Source organism: Anopheles nili, chromosome 2 (assembly GCF_943737925.1).
Source record: "Anopheles nili chromosome 2, idAnoNiliSN_F5_01, whole genome shotgun sequence".
Lineage (NCBI taxonomy): Eukaryota > Metazoa > Arthropoda > Insecta > Diptera > Culicidae > Anopheles > Anopheles nili.
In genome coordinates, this window is record NC_071291.1 from 993,240 (window position 1) to 1,018,858 (window position 25,619).

Consider the following 25,619-nt stretch of genomic DNA (forward strand, 5'->3'; position numbering starts at 1 on the left):
TGTTTATCTGCGTTCAGTAATCAAGCTGTCATCTACTTCGAAAATTTTCTTACTGACGTTTTGTTGTTGAGAAGTAAGAATGCCGCGTAACGCCTCGTACCATAGTAGAAAAAACGCATCGCTAATGGTCCTGTAACTATCTAAGATGAATTCATTTTGAACTAGTTTATATCTGCTATACACGTTTAGAAGACAATAAACGGTTTTGGATCAATTACAAGTAACGATATAGTTTTGTTGCGCTTGTAAGAAAATTAGGTAAACCTCCGAATAGGTTTGCCCATCACTACATCGTTACTGCTGGATGTCAAACAGATTGTTTGTTGTGTTGTTACGGCGTAACGTCTGCTAACACCCGCAAGGTCACCTTGAAGTTGAAGGCGGTATTGTTGTGATTCGTTTTGAAAATCGTCTCTCCTGCGGTCGGTTAAAGTTGTTGAAAATGTGAGTGAAAATAACTTTAAACGGTGGAAATTTCCTGATTTTGTGGGTGGTCATGGAGTGAATTGCAAAGTTTTTCCATGGTCCGATAATTAAGTCGTAGCTAGCATATGAAATGATATCAAATATATAAGGTCGAATTTTGGTGCGAGTACTAAGAATTGAATGATAATTTACATCTAATTTGGGATACATGCTTTTGGCATACGTTGATTTATTTTGTCGTTCGCTTATTTCCTTTCGTATGTCATGTGCTATTCTATGGAATAATGTAGGAATTTCTCTTTCATATAATCTATGTGGCCTTCTGTGTTCGCTGCAATCGGTAACCAAAGAAAGTGATTGTTTTGGCAGCATGTAACTTTGCACGTGAATTATATTTAGCCAAATCCCAACACAGCCATAATAGACTATGTTACCGTCTTTGGCTTTGTGAATCTGTTTGTAATCAACAGCACCACACGTTGCGAGGTCGAGTTCAAGATGAGAAGAGAAAGAGAGAGGAAGAGAAGGAGAGTAACACATTGGGCACGTTCGTGTACTGATCAGCTGAGCGAATCCCATGATGTACTAGGATAATGTGGAGTCTAGAACATGTTTGCTGGGATGTTTGGTTTTGATTTGACCCGATGGCAATGGCGCCCTTGCGATAATAGCTCATCGCATTGTAAATTATCGATAGAGTTCGTAGACTGTTTTCGCTCATTACCCCTGCGTCTAGATTGTTGAGCAACTCACAAAGCCAGTTCAGTAGTGCTGCATCAATCGAACGCTCTAATAGTATGTCCACACCGAGAAGACTGTCTAGTGCCTTCACCCCGCTGGTGATTAAAGCATGCAACCGGATTTGCAGGGTTTGTTCGTTTAAAATTGACCGTTTTCCGCTACATTGGATTCGTTTGCTTGCAGACTGCCATCCAAGAAGTAACGGAATCGAATACCATGGCTGATGGGGTTCTTTCGATAAAGCTAGCGATTCACGACGGCAACTTGGGAGAAGGATCTCTTTATCGATTAAAAAAAAATTCACTTGTTCACGTGCATCCAGGAGCCTCATTGCTGGGTCGTCGTGTGGCCTTATACTGCAACTACCCAGCTGATGGTAATTGTGTATTCAATCGCCAGCTTGAAAAGCTAACTTTGTAACTTATGTTATTTCCCTATAGATAAGGAGTTCGATCGAAAAAGCTACAAACGACTGGAATGGTGTTCAGCCACGGGATCGCCGTTGGAACCGACAACGAGCGGATCCGATTACATCACGATCAAGGACGTGGATTATTACTGCAATGTTCATGTGTCCAAAACGGGAGCCTACCACTTTTACGCGCTTTACGAAGAGTGCCCAGAAGCCGGCCCTCAAGCGGGTTTGTACGTACAGATAGAGCCTCAGATTAAGGTCGGAAAGGGTGATTCAGCTACTACACTGCCGTTAGATGCCATACGATGTCAAACCTTGATATCGAAGCTGCTTGGGCCGTTGGATACGTGGAATGCTAAGTTATGTGTGGCCAAAGAATCCGGTTACAATATGGTGCATTTCACACCGATTCAAGAGCTGGGAGGATCGCGCTCAGCGTACTCGCTGCGTAACCAGTTGAAAGTGAACCCGGATTTCCGAAACAAAGATGGCAAGGAAGTGTCTTATGATGATGTGTCATCGATTGTGCAGAATATGCGTGAAGAGTGGAACGTAACATCGATTTGCGACATCGTGCTGAATCACACGGCCAATGAGTCAATCTGGATTCGTGAGTATCCGGAATGCAGTTATAATTGCTTTACTTGTCCCCATTTACGACCGGCATTCCTGTTTGATGCTCTGCTGGCGCGCGTTGGCGAGGACGTGAAGGACGGCATGCTAGCACATGTGGGCGTCCCGGAAGTGGTCGAAACGGAGGACCACCTGCAAGCAATACGTTGGCAGATTCACTCCAACTACCTGCCGCAAATAAAGCTGTACGAGCTTTATCAGTGCGACGTGAACAAGTACGTGTCACGCTTCAACGATGAGTGTAGCAAGCGTAGTCCCAATCCAACCCAAGATATTCCCGACGGCAGTATAAAGCTTCGTGCAGATCCCGAGTACCGCCGGCTCGGGGCGGTGATCGACTTCGATCGTGCGATGAGCTTATATAACGTGTTCCGGCAGGATTGCTTTGACGAGGACAGTCGTAAGCGCAAGTGCGCCGAGGCTTTTCGCGCTCGGTTGCAGCACCTGAACGAAGCGGTTAGGCAGGAGATTCAGGAGCATCTCGACTATGCCGTCGATAACTGTCTCGCAGGTACCCGTTACGAACGAGTCCAGGAGGATGGACCGCGTGTGAAGGGAATTTCGTTGAAGTACCCGTTGTTTATGAAATACTTCACTCACTACGGAACGCAGGGCAAGTCTCTGAAGGACATCGAAAGCATGATGTACGAGGGCGCGGGGAAACTGTTCATGGCCCACAATGGATGGGTAATGAATGGTGATCCACTGAACGACTTCGCTCGGCCGCAATCGGGAACCGGGAATGTATATCTGCGTCGCGAACTAATCGCCTGGGGAGACAGCGTGAAACTACGGTATGGTGATAAACCCGAAGATAGTCCGTACCTGTGGAAGCACATGCAGGAGTACGTCGATACTACTGCCCGCATCTTCGATGGAGTGCGCCTGGATAATTGTCATTCGACACCGTTACACGTGGCAGAGTATCTGTTGGATTCGGCGCGCAAGGTCAATCCGGAGCTGTACGTAGCCGCAGAGCTATTCACAAACTCCGACCACACGGATAACATTTTTGTCAATCGTCTTGGCATTACGTCACTCATTCGAGGTAATTATTTATGTGCGCGGTCAATTAAGCAATTTAGCAGAGTTTACTAATTCTAACCCCACTCGGGGTTATCAGGTGGAGTTGTTTAGCACACCGTGTATGGTTAAATAAGCGGTGCTCCAATCGTACAAGCGAACACTAACAATTGCATTCATGAGCAACTGATAAGCGATCTTCCTTGTTTACATTTGATTTCTTTCTTTTTTTTTTGCTTCGTACCTTTTCTAGAGGCGCTCTCTGCTTGGGATTCGCACGAGCAAGGTCGGCTAGTGTATCGCTATGGCGGTGCACCAGTCGGTGCATTCTTCCCGTGCCCAAAGCGCATCCTGGCGCCGGGCATTGCGCACGCCCTGTTCATGGACCTTACGCACGACAATCCGTCGCCGGTGGAGAAACGATCGATCTTCGATCTGATTCCATCGGCGGCCCTCGTGTCGATGGCATGTTGTGCAACGGGCAGCAATCGCGGCTATGACGAGTTCGTTCCGCATCACGTAAGGACTGCGTGCTCATGATTGTGCTATTATATTGCTATTACACATCGCCTAAACTCCTTATTTGCTTCAGGTTCACGTGGTGGATGAGGAGCGGCAGTATCAGGAATGGGGCCAGCATGTGGACAAGAGCACCGGTTTGATAGCGGTGAAGGAGGCTTTGAATGTGCTTCATGGAGGATTGGCCAATCGTGGCTTCGACCAGCTGTTTGTCGACCAGATGCATTCGGATATTGTTGCCGTTACGCGTCATTCGCTCTCTAACCACGAAACCGTGATACTTGTGGCTCATACTGCCTTTAACTATCCAAATCCTTGGGCTGGGCCGACCGGTGTGCGGCCGTTGGAGTTCGAGGGTGAATTCAAAGAAATTATTTTAGAGGTGCAAATTTACAAGAAAACAGGACAAACGTTTGATCGGCCCACGGACTTTGCAAAGCATGTCGACTACATCAATGGAGTTAACGAGTATGTGGTGGATTTGAAGCGTAATCTGCGGCTGGAAGAGTCCGACATATTTGGCAAGGAGGCGGTTATAAAGGGCAACGTTACGCAGCTGCACTTTGCAAATTTGAAACCCGGTTCTGTTGTGGCGGTGCGCGTTGCACTGAAGGATAGCGTACGATCGCACTTCGATAATGTGCAATCATTAGTTCGCGAGTTCCATCAGGACAAAGGCTCGCGATACGCTGAACTACAGCATATCCTGTCTAAACTCGATTTCGTAGACTTCAATAAGCTGCTTTACTGCTGTGCTGAAGAAGAACGCGACAATGGTGGCGGACCCTACAATATCGAAGGCTACGGAGATCTCGTGTACTGCGGTCTGCAAGGTGTCATATCAATTTTGTCCGATATTGGACCAAACAATGACCTTGGCCACCCACTGGCCAACAATTTACGCAATGGAAACTGGTTGATCGGTAAGTGCAACAATCGTGAACTTTGATAACTTTGACGCAGTTCACAAATGGTGCATATTTTATCGTTTTAGATTACTGTTCACAGCGCCTGCACAAATACGAGAATCTTGTGCCGATGGCCAAGTGGCTGGAGAGCAATTTGAAATCGTTGAAAGAGATTCCCCGTTACATGATACCGAGCTATTTCGACGTGATCATCACGAATGTGCATCGATTAGCGGTGTCGGCTGCGTGTAATTTGATGTCGGACTTTATCCGCCATGGCTCGAATTTCGGCCGCAGGCTTGCGCTGGGATCGGTGCAGTGCGTAAGCGTGTGTCCTTCGGCAAATCTTCCAAAGCTGAGTCCAAACGTGAACGATCCAAAGCCACCGAGTCATTGCGCTACGATGGCGGCTGGTTTGCCGCACTTTGCGACGGGTTACATGCGCTGTTGGGGTCGGGATACCTTCATTGCGATCCGGGGATTAACGCTGCTTACTGGGCGGTATGATGAAACGCGCTACATGATTCTCGGTTTCGGTGGCTGCCTGCGACATGGGTTGATTCCGAATCTGCTCGATGGGGGTCAGAACGCTCGGTTCAATTGCCGAGATGCAGTGTGGTGGTGGCTGTATACGATCAAGCAGTACGTTGAGGAGGTTCCAAACGGTAAAAGCATCTTGCAGGATAAAGTGTCGCGTATCTACCCAACGGATGACTCAGAAGCAAAGTCTGCTGGTGAATGCGTGAGTTAGGTGTAAAGCTTTGGCTGTTTTCACTAGAAGCTAACCATAAATCCTACCTTGCAGGACCAAATGCTATATCAAACGATTCAGGAAGCTCTGACGATACACTTCCAAGGGTTATCCTATCGTGAGCGTAACGCTGGAACGCGTATCGATGCGCATATGAAAGACAAGGGTTTCAACAATCGCATCGGTGTGAACCCTGACACGGGCTTCGTGTTTGGCGGAAACAACGCAAACTGTGGTACATGGATGGATAAGATGGGATCCTCGGATAAGTCTGGTAACCGTGGTATTCCTTCAACCCCACGCGATGGATCAGCGGTAGAGTTGGTCGGTTTGCAGATGGCCGGTTTGCGGTTTATGCAGCAAATGTCCGAACAGAAGGTCATCCCAGTTTCATCAGTCGAGCGCACGTCGTACAACGGAACCAAAACCGTATGGACGTACAAAGAATGGGCTAACCGAATTGCGGCAAACTTCGAGAAAGAGTTCTATGTAGACGACTCGACTGAGAGCTCGTACATTAACAAACGAGGCATCTACAAGGACACGGTAGGATCGGAGATTCCGTGGACTGACTATCAGCTCCGGTGCAACTTTCCGATCGCATTGCTAGCTGCCCCGGAATTGGCCGATCCCAAACATGCCTGGCGTGCTCTCGAGAATGCTAAGAAGTACTTGCTTGGACCATTGGGCATGAAGACATTGGACTTTGAAGACTGGGGCTATCGCGGTAACTACGATAATTCCATCGATAACGATGATAAAACCGTCGCCCATGGCGCGAACTACCACAACGGTCCAGAGTGGGTATGGCCTATTGGGTTTTACCTGCGGGCGCGGTTGATTTTCGCTAAAGCGAACGGCGTGCTCAAGCAGACCGTGGCCGAAACTTGGAAGATCTTGCAGACTCATCTGAACGAGCTACAACGCTGCCATTGGCGTGGATTGGCCGAGTTGACAAACGAGAACGGCGCGTTTTGTAACGACTCTTGTCGAACGCAGGCGTGGAGCATGGGCTGCGTGTTGGAAGTTTTGTATGACTTGGAGAAGTACGAAAAAGAGCTTTAATTGTGCTTCTCGCTAGGGTTACGCTGCCTCCTAGAGCCATAGTTACAATTGAGATTGTTTTTGTTTGCACTTTTATTTTATTGTTGTTGACCGGATACCGGTGTTCATTATTTAGCGCAACGAATATGTTATGCATGGAGAGGTTCTTAGAACTGCTATTGAAATAAAGATGAAATACTCAACGGGTTTCGCCCAGTGCACTAAAAACTTATTGGCATGTTTAAAATTTTATATGCAATGGATACTGGAGAATTTGGTGCTTGTTCAACTCGCACCCATGAAAGAAAGGTGATCTTTTTAGATCAAACGCAACACCAAAATCTAATCAACAATTTCTAGCTTCTCTGAGAAAATACTACGAAGTGGTTCGTAATGGCTTGTCTCTTCTTCGTCTGTGATATTATTGAAAATCTCACAAAATCTTGCTAGAAAAATGCGTTCATATACAGCAGCCGCTGGCTGTTCAAGATTACTGTGCCATCAATTTGCTTTTGCTCATTCGCATTCCAGGCCTTCCATTTCATTACTTCGTGTATGTAATTAAATAATTAAGTGGAATTGGTAATTTACGTGAGGACTTACGCTGAGTTAAATAGCAACATAAATCTACTTCATAGGTGAGAAATTCCACTCAAAAAAAGCGTGTACTCTGGTCATGGGAGAGTATCAATTAAAATTAAGTATGTCATACGAGGACCGCGAAACCGGCTTCAATCCATGGTACGTTCCAATAGCAATTCGTTGGTCGAAGTGGTTTAATAGTGGTCTGACATAGGTCATTTTTTCTGTACCTCCACCTCGGTGGAAGCTCCAGCGGAACACTGACAATAAATTATCACTTTCCAATTACTATTAACAAGCGCCTGGTGGAGGTGTTTTTTTTACTACCAAACAGGTTAAAAATTTCGGTTCGATTTATTGAGCGGGACATTGTGCTCTTATTGCCTTGGAGCAGATGAATGTCGGACAGATAGAGCTTTATTGAAATGAGTGGAGCAGTCACTAGAGTACCAATGGAGACAGTCACATTGCAATGCATTTAATTTTTTTTGTCATTTTGTTTATCCTGTGTCCTTAAAACCAACTTATTTAAACTTGGAAGTAAATTGCACGGTGTATTTATTGCAGAAACGTTGACGGCGCTCGCTAACTGCAGAAAGCAACGTATGAAGAAGTCCTTTTCCGTATACGGTATATTTTAAACAACTCAAACAACAAAATCTGGAATATAAGCCTGCAGGAAAATTTGGCCTACGAAATAATAGGATGTAGTGTGAGAGCCATTTTTATGAAACCGAGCAATAAACACAATCGTACGTGCTGACCCAATGGCAGTGAGCAAATCTCTTGTCTTCCTTCGACCGAAACGAATTACGTACGGAAGGTACCCAGATGCCATCATCGCAGCCTACGCTTGACTTCATATTCTCTTCTTCATTGCAATCCTGTAACGGACCAATTGCATCGAATCAAACAATCAGAATGTATACCGTGCCAGAATGTGTGGGTGTGCATGGCGGCTAAGAAGATGAGCGGAATGAGGGGATACGGGTGAGCGATACGCTACTGACCCCCTGGTTGTGGGTGGGGATTTAAATGAAAATTGATATGGAAATCGTTTGCACGTGTGATATTCTCATGCCGGTACCTGGCGTTCGCATGGCAGTGAGCCAAGCTGGATTGAGCATTAGTTCGGACATTCAAAGAAATGAAAATCAGGTGGCGAAGGAAAATGAAAAGAAAATAAAAAGTTTATCCGTAGCAGGATTACGTTAGTGTGCTTGGTGTGCGAAAGATTAGAGCGCTGTCCAATCATCGGGGAAAATTGAAGTTGTTCTGGTTTGTAAAGTGGATTGACGTCCCGGCAAATGTGGAAAAAGAAAGAAACGGTCCGACGCCTACTGACCTTTCACTGACCGATGCGTTCCGGGGGCTGTTCTTAACACGTACAGCGACACGTAGGCACATAAACAAGCACGTGCATATTGCCTTCTCGAACGATCCAACATCGTTGCCATGCATCCTCTCATGGCTCACTTAGGTCAAAATGGTGCTCAAAGCTCATCACCATTTTTAGGCCGATCCGTTGAGCTGAAAATAGTTGGCGCTGAGAAGCCAATTAGATGCTGAAGAGCGACACATAGCCAGCACACGTGTTCACGAGAGCAGAGTCAAGAACCATAATGGGTGAAGGAGGAATGAGATCCAAGGAGGGTGGGGATTGGGATGGGTCCAAATCAAAACGCAAAGAAATGTTTCCATTATTGTGGGAAGAGTCCCATTTCGTCCTTGTGTAAGCACGCTTGAGAGAGGACGCAGTGTGTGTGTGTGTGTGTGTGGTCTAAGATGGGATTTTCGCCGGCCGAAGGACAAAACAGCGATTTTGTCCTCGAGTTTTGCTCTTGCCTTTCTCTCTGTTCTCACAACCTCTCACCGATTCAGCGGTTTCTGCTTTGGCCAGGCTGGGGCAGTAGAAGAAAACGGCGAAGATGAAAATGGAAATTTATTCAATCAACTCCGCATTGATATTCATGCGTAATGAACCTCTCGACGGATGATGTCCCGGAGTGTCCCGATTTCGTTGAGGTGCTGGAGGGTATTCGTATTGGGAGCTTGAGCACGTTGTCGATTCCGAGAGGCGCCGACCCATTTCAGAAGCAAGCGGAATGAAAAGCCTTGTGGAAGAGTTGGATTTCGTTATCAGAACTTCTCGGGTCATACATAATCCAACAAACACCGTTTTGCACCGTTTCCGGGCAGAATATCGCACTTTGCAAACTATATCAGCTAATGGTAGAGGTCACTGACGAATATGAAACTATATAGATCCATCAACAGTGGGTGTAGATCGCGTATCATCAAAACATTTGCTTTTGACCGATGCAACGTTTTCTAAATAAAGCTGTTGTTCAAAAGAGCACCTACGTGATGAATTTAATCATAATATTTCTCAATGAAGTTCAAACAATGAGGTCTAAGCTAAACATCTAATCGCTAGTTGTCTACATATGAAAAGGGACGAATTTTTTATTTTTCAAAACCATACCAAGATTGCAAAATTCACATTTTTGTATTGTGAACCGTATCTTGGATGTGTTGATTTTGATAGAGGACAGCATATTTTTATTAACATCACGCTGCTGGCTATCCTGACTACCATCATGTGTCTTGTAGCAGCTGCTTAGGACCATGAGCGAACAGAAACAAAAAAAATAATGTTACGCAACAAAAACCGTGTTTGTTTCCAAATTGTCCGAAGAGCAGCTTTTCCAGGAAGGCCTTTTCATAAAACGGAGATGCAATCGTGTTTACGCCAGAAAGTCAAATATGAGAGATTGGCGAAATGAAAATGGACCGGTTTTAAAGTTTGGAGTTCTAAAATATTAGGATTGAGAGTAAAATAAAATAATTTCAATAATTTCAGTGGACAAAGATATTCAATTTCGCCTACGCATTAGTCGTTTATTTTCAATGTTGATGAACCACCGCACATGAACCAGGTTGCCATTCAATGGATGATGATAATGTTATACCAATCGTTCCAGTTTTCCTCCACTCAAAGTGATGATTGTTGTAGTTTTGTTAAATTTGTATGTTTGGTTGTTTGTTTTGATTTATACAGAGAGATTATTTGATTTATTTTCTCGCTTTGCTTACCATGTCTTCTTGCTCCGTTTTGAATAAAATATTTCAAAAGAAAACCATACTGGTTGCATGTAACTATTATGTGTTGGATGTATCCTTTGCTTCAATTTTCTGATCGAACTGAGCTCAGCTGCCAGCCAGCTTGATTCGCGTCGGCGGGCAGTAAGCTGCCCTAGAACTTATCGGACTTCCTGTATTGCCTACAATATGGATCTGTTTTAACCCACTTTGGTTTTTCTTTTTCTTCGTTTCATGCTTTAATTTACACTGCTCGCATCTAGTTTGGTTGCAATCTGGAACCAATTCCACTTCGAATGCAAACTAAACCGAAGGGGAATCAGCTAATAAACCATTTTTTGTTATCTCTCATTGCGTAATTACACACTTGCTTTGTTTCGTACAATTGATTTATCGTTCATGATTCGTATGCATCCATCTCACAAACTGGGTTTGTTACTTTTTTTGTTAATTTTTCATAACGTTTGCATTTTTTCTTGTTTACTAAAATTTGATTTTGTAATACGACTTCGACTTTATCTGTTTGTTTATTTTTTCACTCGTTTAGCTATTTTACAACGTCTCGTGTCAACGTCTTTTCCCGTCCATCGTCGTCACTTCAAGTCTTAAATTCTGGCCTGGAACGAAATTCGTTTTATTTTTCAATGACCTGCTATTCTTATGGAAAGAGCGGAGAGAGGGAGTGGGAAAGGATAAGGGGTGGGGAAGGAACAGGATCTAAAAGTATTGACTAACTTATCTAGTGTCTTATTCGCTAGGATTCTCCGAATCCAGTACATCGTAATTCAGATAGCGTATGTTTTATCCTGTTTCATCAACTGTCGCCATGATCACTACCAATTCTATCGCCCCTCGCTGTGGAGCTTATTATTTAAGTTAAATATAATTATTATTTTCATAATTATGAAGTAGAAACTTAACATTTATACATTTACAGTTTCTCTTCGCAACGTGGAACGCTCGCTCTTTCACGATGGAACGTTGTTTGGAGTGGCCCGAGGGAGTACAACCTAAGAAGCTCTTTCCGAGCTTTTGCACGAAGCTTCTTGTCTCGGTACACCAGCTTCACCTGTTGTTTTCAACGTGGCTTCTGCAGACAATGCGTTGGTAGGATTTGACGCGGTTTGATCCAATGCGAAAATCATTTTCACAGACCGTGCATTGCCATCGGGCGACTAAGCGGAAGCGCCGGCCTAGTGGCTCGATGCCTGTAGTTCTCGTGCGAAGGAAACATTTTTGGCTCTGTGACGCGGTAAAGAAGATCATCTCATCTGAACGATACCTGAATCCGAGTTCGACGTACGCGAGTTCAGCTGTTGTTGTGGGGCAGCACCTCGAACGCGGACACCGATTGAAGCCAGTGTAAAAAGAACGATGCTAGCCGACTGGAGGTGCCGTACACCGACGGACGCTAGTCGTGGAATGTGAACAAGGAAGTTGACGGTCGTTGCAGTGAGCAGGAAACGTACAGTTTCGAGCAGGTTTGATATGAAGAAGATAAGATTACTAAAATTACAACTATTCAATGATACAAATAGAAGGATAAGTGCTTGATGCGTCGGGCACGGTACGCCACTGCTCGTCTGCATTGCAGCCGGATGTTCGCCTGTGGACGGAAGATAAAGATACGGTAGGTCGTGTTGGCTGTTTCCTGGTTTCGTGAACTGCGACTTACCGTTCAAAACGTGAACCTGTACACTGGCGGATATCGCGCCGGTAGGGACGCAGGTGTAATTGCCAGAGTCGCGTAAAGTCGCCCTGGTAAGCATGAGCCGGCTGCTGGTGCCACCTTCCGTTTTCTCCGTCTCAAGACTGATGCCTCCGCGGGCGGAATCAAAGTCTACGATCGATGATCCATGATACCTGCAACACCGTACAAAAGTTGAAGGCGCAATTGGCGCTTAGTTCTCTTTCTGTCTCTCTCTCACTCTAAAGGACATCCTAAAAGTGTAACGTACCATGAAATGGACGAAGCATGGACATTCACAACACAGGACAGGGATATGGTGCTGCCTTTCTTCACGTGCACCTCCTGGGAGCCGATTATCTTAGCACGAGCGGCTGTTGAGAGAAAATCTATAAGTGACACGGCGAAGTTTGCGAGGAAAAGAACGGACTGTTACTATTGACGGTTCTTAGTTGGTGTACAGGAGAGCTAGCAACATACAGTAAGCGAATGATCGGGGACATTGGGATTGGAATAAAATAAAAGCAAAACAGCCTCTCTGGAAGGATTTACGTAGGAAATGAGCTTGAACTTTCGAAAGGCGACTACTTGACGAACACAGTTTTCTATGGGATCAGCACACTCCTGAGTCTACGCCTAATCACCTGTTTAAATAATGTTCTGCTGGTGGCTAATTAAACTCGTAACTGTAAAAGCTTATGGGATCGGAAACAAGGACCAAACGAGAGTATTGTAGCAACACGAAAGACATACGGCAGAATGCACGGTACTCCAATCGATTGGATGGTGCCAAAGTACGACGACTAGCAGGGTGTACTCATACTTTTTGCATAGGCTGCATTGTCGATTGATTGCTAGCAGCCCATGCGAAAATATGAATCGTTTCAATTCGCGTGCGTTGGCCATTCGTTGGCCACGTCTAGCGTGTGTAAAGGTTTAAGGGATACGATACAATTCTCCCTGGTGCCGATGTGAGCCTGTCATGAGCCGTCTCACTGACGACCGGACGAGATTTCTTTGTAGTACGGCCAGCACCCAACGTCCAATGCTAACGCCGTCTGTCTGACTGATGCGCGGCTGCAGGATCGAACCGCGAAATGGATGCTCTGAATTCTTTGGGCTAGCAGCAGCCCATGTCCCGGTCACCATTGGCTCAGTTAGCAGGTTGGTTCGAAATGGACAACGGCTTTTTGCCTTGCTCCCTCTTCCGTGATGCATTCGTTTGAATTGGGATATTTTCAACCAGCCTGCCTGCCGGGTGGTGAAGGATTTTTTGTCCGCACACAAAACGGTTCAAAAATTAGAATAGTTTGTGCAGGACATATCGTGCAGCAGTAATTTCGACACGTTCCCGTGCTCGGTGTCGATTTTTTGAACGTCGTTGGCAGACGGACTGGGGGACGTCCGAATGTCGACGATACTACTAGGGCTAGAACCTTTTGTCATGCAGTGGGTGTCGAAGCAGAGTGTTGTGTTGCGAACGGCACAATGTGCTGTGATGAACGCGTATGCACCATTCGACGCATTTGAATAAAAGGGCGAACAGGGAGAACACGGCGCTGGCAGGAACTTGTTCCGGAACTTATTCCAATGCCGCATGGTGGGAGTAGGTTTTCTATTGATGAATTTGCTCGAATGACAGATACGAGATACGGTGGTTCTCTAATTGGACCAATTGCTCGCTCCAGAAATGTGTCGGCGTAACTTTCGGAGCAGTCTTGCGATGAAGTGATGACGAAATACGCTGGGATCATGTTGTAACTAGACCTAGTGAACAATGCGCTTGAAATTTTTCAATAATTTTAATTAACTATCCTTTATTGGAAGCGTATTGATTGTCTGCTATAACCAGTATGCAACATAGTTGAACATTGTAAAGGTGCACGTTTTTAGGAGTATCCTCCTGATGAAATAGGTGTAAATATGCACATCAAATCTTCCGCAAAATTAAATTTAAAATCCTGTTGGGAATGTATTCAGTTTTATCTGCAGTGGATGATTGGACGATGGCCGAGAAGGATTGCACAAACTGTGATGATAAATTGTGATGTCGTAGCAACTAGTTTTGGTTGCCATGGTTACGTCTCATGAGGAGGCAAATGTTTTGCATTTATTTGGATATAGCATTTTATAGGGCTTTGTATCAGCCCATACATATATATAGCGCGAGTAGAAACACGTACATGAATTTATCTGCTACCAGAAGCGGTTAGGATAGGAGTTTCACCACTGCTGTTCGCTTGAAAAGTTTAAAATTCAAAAAGTTAGGCGCAGCCCACACATATCGTAATTTGCAAAACGACACCTGATTATTACCAGTGCAGGCGTGCATAAGTTGCACAATCCGTGTAAATTCAAAATGTCTTTATGCCAAATGCCAAGTATATTCCAACGCCGTTGCAACGCACTCGTTGTTCATATGAGCAGTAGCACATTTTGAAATCCCCAACGTTCGCATCCAGCCGTCGTTGGAGGCTCCGTTCGCAGTCGGATGCGGGCAGATGCTATCGCAACGCGGCACCGGTGCCAACTGCCTCCCGGCTTAGCATTCACGAGGGACCATACACCGAGTGAAGGCGATAAAAGACGGATAATGACAGGATAAAACAGTGGTTAGCGCCAAGGCGAAATAAATAAGAGCAATCTTGTCTGGTTGCTCTTGGTGCCTGCGGTAGCATCATCATCGAGCGCCACGAGGATTTCTGCTGTAATAATGGCAGGCATTAAAAGTTGCCTCTCATTCGTTTGGTGGATTGAAATACTTTCGATTTGTTTCCCCCGGTTTTGTCCCGCCTAGTAGCGCCCCCACGAAAACGAAACGAAAGGGCTTCGAGGTTTGGGAAATTGTTGCTCCGCCATTAGAGAGTGCGCGCAGCATTCGTGAGGCAGCCGTGATAAAGATCTGTCGTTGGTACCGATGCTCGATCAATGATCTTCACCCAGCGTAGCACGCGGGGATAGATATAAAAGAAGGGAAATATAATAACCTCCTCGCAGGGATATGAGTCTCACGAGGCGGAGGAAAAGCATAACTGAGCATAAACATCCTTCCCCAGGGCTCTCGGGTGCTTCCGTGCCAACTGAAGGAAATCGTACGAATAAGCGAATATGCGAACGTGCTTCATCGAGACCGAGCAGCGAACCGGTTCCGCCCACGTTCGGTTAGCCAGATTATGAGCTGTTATTTGTGCACACGGCCCGTTGTGGTGGTGGTTGCACTTTTTTATATCTTTTAATATATGATTTACGATTGTCGTTTGGTAGAGATAGCACAAACAATAAATGGTTTTAAATGTGGCAACGGTGGGTGGGTGATATGCGCGCACAAGGACGTAGCCGCCGTAGTCCTGCCGCACACAGACTCAGCCGGATGTGGCCTCATGCTTCAGGATGTTTGAAAGCGGCACAATTGGATTGCAGTCCGCGTTCCGAGGCACGGAGTCGAAATCGATGGCGATGGCGGTTCTCGTTGTTGAGAAAATGAAAACAAAATGTACCCAAACACTAGACCGTTGTTTGTTGGCAACCGCGAAGGCAGAAGAAACGATGGCCGAGGATCCTGAAAGTATTTAATGCAGTGATACAGCTGGCGGAACGCCGGGAAAATAGCGGTAGGGATTAAGTTTTGCTTTGCAACTTCGCCCACTTGCTATCCCCTCATGCCGGGGCATGCAATCGATGGGGCTGATTTTATTCGGAAGTGTGTGTGTGTGTGTGTGTGTGTGTTTAAACAACGTGACTCGTTCCTCTTGTGGTTCGTAATCGATGCACGGGGAGGTTTATAAATCACGAGTGGATTAAAACGAAGTATTGCAGAAATATGCGTGCCAGGGAGGGATTTGTTCGAGCTCGTATAACAACCGAAATGCATTAGACGGTGGTTGGTGGGTTGTGCAAGGTTTATGCGCTCAATTAACTTCATTTGACTGGCGACGATAATGACTGGTGAGAGTGCGCCTCCATTGAAAACCCGAGTATAGTTCACTAGCGCTGTTGGAAAAATAGGACACTTTCCGAGCGAAACGTTACATAGCGATCTATTGCATCTAATAAAGGCTGTTCTTCCAATATTAGCAATTAATTCAACGTCATGCTTATGATACATGCTCACAAATATAACAGATGCACGTGCTCTTATCCGCAGTACGAGCTAGCAAACACACGCATATATGAAAGAAAATCCCCGTTGCTGGTCGTACGACGAAATAGGTTACCCGTAATCGCCTGTCAGCCAACGTACGACTGTGTACGACTAGTTCGCTGCGTAATGGTGAAAAATTGAAGAACATAAACCATCTATTTTGCCACTGACGTTTGCGTTCCGAATTGAGATTCGTCTGGTAGAGACCAGCGGAAATCGACGGGATCGTTGGGATGTTTGTTTGGTGTGCCTTTGCATTCTCTCTTCCATTTTAGCAATTTCCTACGAGCTCCGGTCTGTACTTATTTTATTTAGCAATTGAAATCACACATCCTGTTGGATCGTTGGTAAGTGCAGTTTTCTCAGCGGACCCTTGCACTTCGTTGCTCCTCGGGAGGTATTACCTAGCGCTATACTTTAAGCATTTATAGCTCATACATAAACACCGAGGCAACAAAACATAGGACAGGATGAAAACAGGACGAGAGAACCACGGCGGTAGTTTTTGTACGATACCCATTTTTTTCTCGCTCTGTCTGTGTGAAGCTTACCAGCAGTTTGCTAGTAGCTTACGTCTTGCAAACAAATAAATCCTTTGCCAAATTCCATCATGACAGCACATTGTGGGGCGCGTCCGGCATCGGCTCCCGCAAGCAGCCAGTATCTTGAAGCTAGACGGGAAGCGATTGAAATTTTGCGTGGGCCAAATAAAAACGAACGCAACGTAGAGCATGAGAAAAATCTATCGCGGTCCTCGCATGGCTAGAGAAAGTTTTATTGTATGTTTTTTTTTCTAACTTTTGCTTGCAAATGGGTTGAACGAATGGGCGCACGAATAAAGCAAACGAGCTGAGCGAGAACAAATGAAGGAAGAAATTTTGTCTGTAGAGATCCGATCGATAACTAGCGAGCGTAATTTTCCCTTCCGTTTTTCAGCACAGCCCGGCTGCATTAGTAGTTGCCAAAGGCCAAACGGAAAGCCAGCGTTTCTAGTAAGCCAGGGGTCTCTTCTTATCATTGCGGCCCCTCGCTAGGAGCACGGGAAAAGAAAAGCCTTCGGACAAAAGAGTCACGTAATCGACCAACGCTTGGCTGCACTGTGCGAGAAAAGACAATCGCAAAAGGCAAACAACAACATCAACAAAAAAACAAATCGAAATGGAAATGTTGGTTTGCGTGCATGTAAACGGCCATGGTCGGTGTTGAAACGAGCACCCCCTCGAGGGCGAGAAATTAGGGGTGTTCCTTTCTTTAGCTATCGCACCATCGTTAATATCACTTCACGCTGCATAAATTAGAGCCGACAGTGATAGTTCCATCGTGCCCGAGTTCGTGGCCAGCCGACACGCGGCTTTCCAGCTTGCCACGCCTGGCGGAGGACATGGAGATATACTACTTTAATTTGAGTTTAATTTGCATGTCAACTCTCGTCGGGCATTACCGCCATCCGCGGTTCGTTTCGGTGGCTGTTTCTATAGCTGCTGATTTGCTGGGTTTCGAAATAATCTAGGCTCCGTGGCGTAGCGCTATGTGTGGCGCTTTTCGAACCAAGGACTGGGGGATAAGCTGTCGGATGCAGAGTGTTATTTATTGAAAAGCTCATTCGCTTGCACGGACGCCTCGGCCGAGGAGTCAGCGGCTTGCCAGTGTCATTAAGGTGCAGTGTGCATGCGTGCGCGAATAACATTGGAAAACTGTCCTCCCCTATGCTTCCGGTCGGGCACCCGCCGTACGGGTTTACCGGGTGGTGGAAAAGGCGATGTGTGTTGCTTTCTCGATTGACAATTTCAATTTTTATCAAGCCCTTCCCAGCTGCGTTCGCTCGACTCCGCATAGCAGCCCTCATTTTCGCCCAACTCTGCTGTGGCTCGTTCATTTTGTTTTGCTTTATTCGGTGTGGGTTGCATGCAAAGTTTTTTTTTTGTGCTTCCACGATCCGGTGCTCGGTTCCCACGATCGTATCGGGGCAACCGCGTTGACTACGTATAATGCCCGAGCCGGATACGATGGGACTTTCCCCGGGGGCGACACCGCCTGCACAAGCAAGTAGCAGGCGCACTTTAATGATTATAAATTGAAAATGAATTTTAATGAAAACATGCAACGCTGCAACAAATGAACACCGTCGGAGTGCACCCGCGGGTGTGGAGTGCCTTTCCATAGAAGCATAGAGAAACGAGTTGCGAGTTGAGTTCTTGTAGTGGAATATTTTCTCAGCCAATACCGCTAGGATGTTTTGAATATTTTCACTGTGCATTGCTGAAGCACGATGAGAACACTTTTTTTGAACGAGCCTTAAGTTTATTGATTGATAATTTGGAATGTACAAATGTATGAGTTAATTATAGTATTTATAAAAAAAGTTTCCACCATAGACATTGTGCACAAGTGATGCTTACAGTATATTTTCAGCTCGTAGGAATATGTTATATATATATATATAATTTCACATGAAATTTTATTGCATATTTGCGTCAAAGTTATTATTCATCCACTATAATCCAATAATTTGACAAAAGCTTTATTGATTCGTAAATGAGTCAAAATATAAATTTGTAAAGAATTCATTCAAGGACTGAGTAGATTTTGAAACCAATTTGGGTTATTCTCCATGCAGTATCGAGTTTTAACTTTCGGCTGAACAATTACGATACATAAAACATTGGATGCATAAATCCACTACGGCAGTACACAGCCTAAAGCTTCGTATAATAGCGTCCAGTTGCAATTGGTAAAAAATAGCTATGGACGATTTTAATCTCGTTACGTTAGTCACAACTCATCCGGGATGCAGCGAACAAAAAAAAAACAACCGAGTGCACAAGTAAAATAAAATGAAAAAGAGTGTCAGATACAGAGAAAGAGAAAAAGAGCGAACAAGTGAGAGAGCACAGGAGGATGTTTTGTTAATCATTGGGGTGTTTTCAGTGAATGAATTAAATCCACCCGCCTAGCCAAGTCGTACATCAGGTCGGACTGTGTGGTTTGTGGAGGGTGATCTTCCGTTACGTCATAGTGCAAAATAGCAGCAGAAAAAAGAACCTTTGCACCAGTGACTGCGTGAAAAAAGGATATTAAATCATACATACGCTGCTAATGCTCCCATGAACACTTCGTTAGGTAAGCGATAATGATAACGTTCGCCATTCGGCGTCCCTGTGCGGTTTTTTCAAGCTCCCTTGAAGCATTGTTGGGATATTATCTTAATCCCGCTAGATCGGCAGGAGAGCGCTCTCGAGCCGGTGGCCAGTCCACTGCACCTGCGGTACGTTCGAGCGGTAAAATGATTATGTGCAAGGTAATGGAAAGTCACTTTTGCACCTGCAGCGGAAGAGGGATCATAATTCATACGCAAACAATTCCGAAAACCAGGTTCAGTCTGAGGACGTGGCATGGAAAAGGAGCATTTTCTTGCAATGTCCGTGATTTCTGCTGCTGAAAATTATAAAAAAAAGCCAGTCCAACAGCAAACACAGACAGCCGCCATTGGCACTAACGCGAGCTCACAATCGCACCCGCGATGCTATCTTTATGGCAGAAAGGGCCCGGCCAGTTAACAAAGATATCTGCGCCATTTATTACCAACACCGGAGCCTTAAAGCGCGTTTTTTCGCTCTTCGCTTCCCTCAACGCTATCGAATATGCAAAAACACATCCTCGCATCGGGAGCGATGATGCGCAAAAAGCTGTAAAAAAGCGACCACCAACCGGTCCCGAGGTGGCGAGTGTTAAATGGGTGGAAAATAAAGTTATTCGATTCGGTGTGTGGACGCTTATAATATCATTATAATTATCCCACCGTGTCCGTAGACGGAACAGGGCACTGGGCAGGGTACACAAATTTCAGCCTTTCGCATTTTCGTGTCCCCCATCGGCAGATGGGGTCGGCAAAGAAATCTGCGTTCGTTGTTCTCGCTCGCAAAAATTGTGGTTTTTGTACCGTCCGGGGTCCGGAGACCGGGGTCCGTTTGGTTTTACGAGGCACCGGCCTTCTCACTCGTACGTGCCACTGCGTGGGTGGCTTTTTCCGACCGGGAGAAACCATTGGCCATTACTCGTTCTCATCGGAATTCGGCTTGTCGTTCTTTGGCGGGGGAATCCGGGATTTTCTGCCCGAGATAATAGCGCTTTCGAGGCAGATTTTGGGACCGATCGAGTTGGCTTTTGGGGGATGAATTAGAAGGGCAGGTTCGGCTAACAGTGCCACTGATAAAGGTGAGCCGCATCCCATGGGCTTACTGCGCGTGGGATCGGATGGAGCGGCTTTCGCAGGTTGTGATGAACGAAAGGCATGCATATGCATGGCACACGAACAAATTGGCCGACAGGAACCGGCGAAAACCCGACGGGAAAGTCGAGCGGCGAACGTAATAAAGCTCCCACGTGTGAGAGGGCTCTGAAAAAACGGACAAAGTTCCTCCATCGGACTGTCCCCGGAGGCCCGGAGGTCATGTTTGGTGTTTGATAAATGGTTTAAGCAAAATTTAAAGCGTACCGGTCCATAAATAATAACATTAAAATTCACTTTTCCGTACCGAAACAACTCGACCACTGCAGTCCTCGTAGCGGGAATAGACCATGTACGCGCGAATGTGCAAGTGAAAAGCGGAAAAGAATGAACCAGAAATAGTTTAGGCTGATGTGGTGTTTTTTCCCCCACTCGCAATTGGCCAAGATCTGCACGCATCGTCCTAGCAGTAAACGGAGCGGAAACTGGGTCGGGTTAAAAAAAAAAATAATCAGTTACACGTGTTTCCACCGGGGAGTAGCAGTGTTTTTGATGTAATGTATTTATAATGCGTTGGGTCGGGAGTGAAGGGAAGCGAATTTATTCCCAACGGCCCTATTAGGCTTCTTTCGGGGGTGCTCTAAAATCTCGCTAGTTCGCTGGCTGCAGATTCTGCACGACTACATATTGCACCTGACAGCAGTGAGCATCGGCAGCATCAGGCATTAGTTATACGGGATACGGATGCTCGCTCCATACGGCTGCTGTGCTCGATGGTTGGTGTTTATGAGAGCTCGTCCCAGGCCGCGCTAGCGAGCAAAGATTAGAAATGATGGCCAATAATAATAAATGCTTTGAGATTAACCAGGCATTGATTTATGAAATCGAGTGCACCCCAGCACCACTGGTGTGTGTATTTTCCGCAGCAGGACTCGAATAAAGCTGCCCACACGTACAGGTGCCCGCGCTGAGCCCGGCAGCCGGGTCGATGTTTTTCATAAGTCTGCGGAAGCTCTCACGACACGAACGAATCACCATTGGTGCCGGATGAACGTCGCCGTGCCATGTCGCGCAAAATCCCGTGTTTCCCGGGGTCCCGCAGCTGACGATAAGTTATTTGCCGGGTCGGATTCCCGATCCCGGATCTGGACAGCGTTTGAAGCGGATGGACGCGGTCCGGGATTCGGGACGCGTTTCGTTTTTCCCATGCCGGCAGGATTAAATGTGCAGTGTTCAATTAAACCGTGCTGTTATTAACTACAACTTTCAGCTACTGGCGGCAGCTCGCCGGGACGGGTCGGGAGGCATTAAACTATTTATAGGAGGAAACGAGAATACGCTGCACACCTGGACTGGCACACCTGCAAGCACGCCAGTGAGAAATGGGCGCGTATTTTCGATTACGCGCAAAATATAGCGTTTGGCTCCTATCCGCTTCAGCCCGTCATTAAGTCCTGGGAGTCGAGGAGACACGTAAATCAGCCATCATACCGGTGTGGGTGCTCGCGAGGCGAGGTTTTAAGCGCATTAAATTGAGTGCAATGATGCGGATCAGCAATGAATCGCGTATGATTGCACATTGAGGGGTGGTAGGTACCCAGGGTGCTTTACCGGGACTTCATAAATAGCGCATTCGGGAGGTTCGCTACGTGAAGGATCGAGGCCTGATCAGCGTTAATCCCCGAGCACGGGGACCACGTGGGAAAATTAAGTGCGCACATATTAGTCAAAACGATCTTAACAACCGCTTGGCCTTAGCTCAAGCGTTGAATCATTGCCTAGTTGGTGCGCGCGCCTCGGTACTGGCACATGCGATTGGCATAAATTCTCCATTAGCAAGGTAAATTTCGCCTAATTGGGATCGCCCCCAAAGAGCGGATCAACATACGCGGGCGCTTTGAAGTTGGGCGATTGTGTGCACAAGCGAGTGTGTTCCGGCTGGTGACGACTTCCCAGTCTGCGGGTACTTCCGGCGATTGCCACGCGAAGTGAGTAAGGAACTTGCCAAAGTTCGTTGTTACACTCCATTTGGACGCATGTTCCTCGCATAGCTCGCACGGTTTGAAGAAACGGGATGCTTTCGCTGCTGTGCGGCATCGCGGCTGGATTATTTATTCAAATTTATGATCGTTCCCGCAGGAAATGCGTTGCGTATTCCGCCCCATAACGATGACGATGATGATGGTGGCCGTTCCGGCGTGCATTCATCTATTCCCAAGCACACGGTCTCCGGGGAGAACTCGAGTCGCGGTCGAAGCTAACGGCAACCCTAAACCCAAATGCAACACACTTATGCACACGAAAAGACGCTTATTTATCATTCGCCATTGTTTTGACGTTTAAATAATTGCGTACTGCATGCGCGCGCTCTCTCTGTCTCTCACTCTCTCTTTCTTTCTGTCTCTAGCGAGCTCAAGTGATCTGTGCGTATTGTTGCCTTGGGAACCGCAAGCGAACAGGACATTTGCGATGACATCAATCCTTCCAGTTCGTTCGCCCGAAAGAAACCTCCCGAATGGATCGTTTGGGGAGAAAAGTTTTATACGTCACCGACGTCGTAGTGAAATATAAATGTATGCTTAAGCCGGGGCCCCGGTTGGCGGTGTTCTTCAACTATTTTTCACTCTCGAATTGCTTCGAGACTAGGGAGTAAGCAGCCGGGATTGAAAATACGTTCGGCATTTGTAGCGTGCTACAGGAGCGCGTTGTCCTTGCTGTCACTCGGTTTCGGGCTCAAAACTCTCGACAGATAGATAGTGCTGTTCAACAGATAACGGTGACCAGTTTTGCTCGGTGTAACAGGACCAAGGATCCGGAACAGCGATGTCGTATCGCGTCCGGCATTAGAGCCGGCATTGGACTGCCTTCCAGCAGGACGCGGAAGCGCGGAACTCGAACGAGTATCCTGAAAACAAGCCTTCAATGCAAAAAAAGGAGCAACCCATGAGCATTCCCCACATAAAGGAAATGATTTATTGCACACTGCGGCATGGATTATGTCGCCTGTTGTTGGGATGTTGGGGTGTTTGTTTTGTGTGGCTAACTCTGCATCTCATATTCTCTGTAAGCGGTGGTTCGGGGCAGAAGAATTCAGCGAATTCAAGAACTTATTGGGGGGCCAGAGGGTGGCAAAAGAAAATTATGATTTTAGACATGTTATGGTACGACTTTTGTACCAAACTCGTCGTAATCTAGCTTAAGCACAATCTTGCTTTTCCCTGTCATTTCCAGTGCCTGTTGTGAGGGAAAAGCGGAGAAAAAGGATTGAAACATCATGAATGCTTTAGCGAACAAAAAAAAAACAAACAAACAAAACAAACAAAAAACAAACACGCGATATGGCGGGCTATAGTGGCAAACTATTTTGTGCTGTCGTGGTACTGAAGTTTCTAGTGATGAAGCACTGGTGAGTCGCGCTTTGGCGTAGAAAAGGGTGGCATTTCTGTTGCGCGCCATCGAGCACGCCGGCATTTGCATAATAGATAAACTTCTGCAACGTATGCCACGGGGACCTTCGCTCGGACCAGAAGCACTTTCAACCCAAACACCCGGCAGTTCGAAATGTCAAAAAGTCGCTTGGGCGCTTGAAGATTACACAGTCTCCGTTATTGTGAATGGCGGCAGCGTTCTTTGTTGGCCGGTTTGTTAGTTCCGTTCCATCGCATCGGGAAGCAGTTTTAATTCATTTTTTCAATTCTACCTCCGTAATGGGTATTGAAGACCGAAGTCGCCCACCCCGAAAGTTGGTAATGGAAGCGGGGCGATACAAAAATTGAAATCCATGTTTTCCCGATTCGCTGCCTCACCCCCATTGCGCCGAGAGGACGACAAATAGGAGAGACCGCTTCTGCTTTTCCATTTGATGTGGTCTGCTTTTTATATGACATCGCTCCTCTTCGGTGGTGTGGCGTTTGTTGCAAAAGTCTCGTCGCCGACAATGAATTATGGGCGTTATTGCCGCTGTCAGTGGTCTACGAGCGGTGGAATTTCGAGGGAAGTTTATTTGTAAAAACAGTTCGCCGCCACGGAAGAGCAAATTTGTAGCTCGTTTGGCTTTTCCATCGCGATAGACACGTGTGTGGTTGTGAGTGGAAGTTCAGTGGCTTCGGGTGAAAAATAGTGCAGCGGAATGATTGTGAGGAATTGCATTTATGAGCATGAAAAATGATACTGCATTCAAATGAATCATCCACGGGTGAAGGACGGGTAGCTCCGTGACAGGCGAGTTAATGGTATGATCGTGCAAAGGAATCCTTGGTGGAGTTTAACGCCCAATGATGTGACGTTTCGATCGGGAAAAGGCTAAGGTTACGGAAATGGTATCGATTGATAGCAGAACCTACGAAGGCTAGTAGCAATAAAATGTTGCACGTGCTACAGCAATATGAAGATATCGAACGTTAGTTTGAACAGTTGTTTGGTTCTCATGTTTGATAAAATATTCATACACTTTCGTTAATTGGATCAAGATAAGATTGTACTAGTTTTCGTCCTACACGTCCGTAAGAAGGATCCAATGCTAATGCATTGAGATCCATAGAAGTACTGCTTCCGTAAATCGTTACCAAATCGAATTCAAGTGTAATCCCCCTAAAATTACTTCCAATTTGCTGTAAAATATATTCTCCGTCGGCTTCTAGCGGTACGAGCAGTAAAATACAGTGAGAGAAACCGGCACTAGGACCGAATCATTTTTTTAATCCTCAATTTGGACCCATGTTGATAAGGCTCGTCCTAATTTTAAATTTTTACACTCCCATTCTGAACCACCATGCTTATTGGGGGTGCAAAATTTTCACACTTTAGCAGCCACTTCTCGCATACGAAGAGCCTCGCAGGAGAAGGAGTGCCGCTTGTGTACGTGCAGCTTATATCTTCTCCACTCGCAATCGAATGGCGGACATGATTCTGCGGATTTTGCGGGCGAAAATCGACCAGAAAAACACGGCTGCACTGTTTGCGATTGTAACGAAGCGTGTGTCCGTGTAACACGTTGCCACCGATTAAGGATTTGGTAGGATATCGTGTTCCGTTTAAAATAGCATCCCATTTCTCGCTAGCGGCGAGCGCTTTTGCCGGGTACCGTCTGACTTGGACGCGCGGGCCCAAGACGATACCGTGTGTGTAACGGCTCGAAACGTTGATGACATCCTCGCCGCCGAGGGTGAGCGTTGGCTGTCGAGCTGAAAAATCGAAGCATGTTTGTGAGCTCAGAGTTTGGAGCCGTAGCGGAAACAAAGCGGACGGTGTTACCCCTAACTTTTGGCGTTGGATCAGAACGATCGTCTTCGGACGCTCGTCGGTATCAAATGACGAAAAATAAATGAAAAATCATGAGCTGGAACAGCCGGCAGAAGCGCTGCAATCGTGTTCTGGTAATCTTCTCGGCGGATCGGTTACCTGAGATAAGAGATAAAAA

At 46.2% G+C, this 25,619-nt stretch overlaps 2 protein-coding genes across 2 annotated transcripts in view; one reads left to right on the forward strand and one right to left on the reverse strand.

The window, feature by feature from the left end:
- The first annotated feature begins 1,223 nt into the window (after positions 1 to 1,223).
- Positions 1,224 to 6,682, forward strand: LOC128721974 (glycogen debranching enzyme). Its single transcript, XM_053815785.1, has 7 exons — positions 1,224 to 1,265; positions 1,351 to 1,543; positions 1,608 to 3,263; positions 3,492 to 3,757; positions 3,831 to 4,680; positions 4,752 to 5,407; positions 5,471 to 6,682. The coding sequence occupies exons 1-7, from the start codon at positions 1,224 to 1,226 to the stop codon at positions 6,479 to 6,481; spliced, it is 4,674 nt and encodes a 1,557-aa protein (XP_053671760.1). The 3' UTR covers positions 6,482 to 6,682.
- A 4,724-nt stretch (positions 6,683 to 11,406) lies between these two features.
- LOC128721168 (uncharacterized) overlaps positions 11,407 to 25,619 on the reverse strand; it is a 57,646-nt gene continuing 43,433 nt past the window's right edge. The window contains exons 5-7 of the mRNA XM_053814893.1: positions 12,103 to 12,220; positions 11,820 to 12,007; positions 11,407 to 11,750 (exon numbers count right to left, since the gene is read on the reverse strand). Of these exons, the coding sequence (XP_053670868.1) occupies positions 11,407 to 11,750; positions 11,820 to 12,007; positions 12,103 to 12,220 (650 nt within the window). The remainder of the gene's footprint in view (positions 11,751 to 11,819; positions 12,008 to 12,102; positions 12,221 to 25,619) is intronic.

What these genes read in the sequence shown, in the direction of transcription:
- LOC128721974 (XM_053815785.1), top strand. Translation starts at nt 1,224, where the DNA reads ATGTCCACACCGAGAAGACTGTCTAGTGCCTTCACCCCGCTG. An exon ending in CATTACGTCACTCATTCGAG is followed by an intron (nt 3,264 to 3,491) that starts GTAATTATTTAT and finishes TACCTTTTCTAG; the next exon opens with AGGCGCTCTCTGCTTGGGAT. An exon ending in CAATGGAAACTGGTTGATCG is followed by an intron (nt 4,681 to 4,751) that starts GTAAGTGCAACA and finishes TTATCGTTTTAG; the next exon opens with ATTACTGTTCACAGCGCCTG.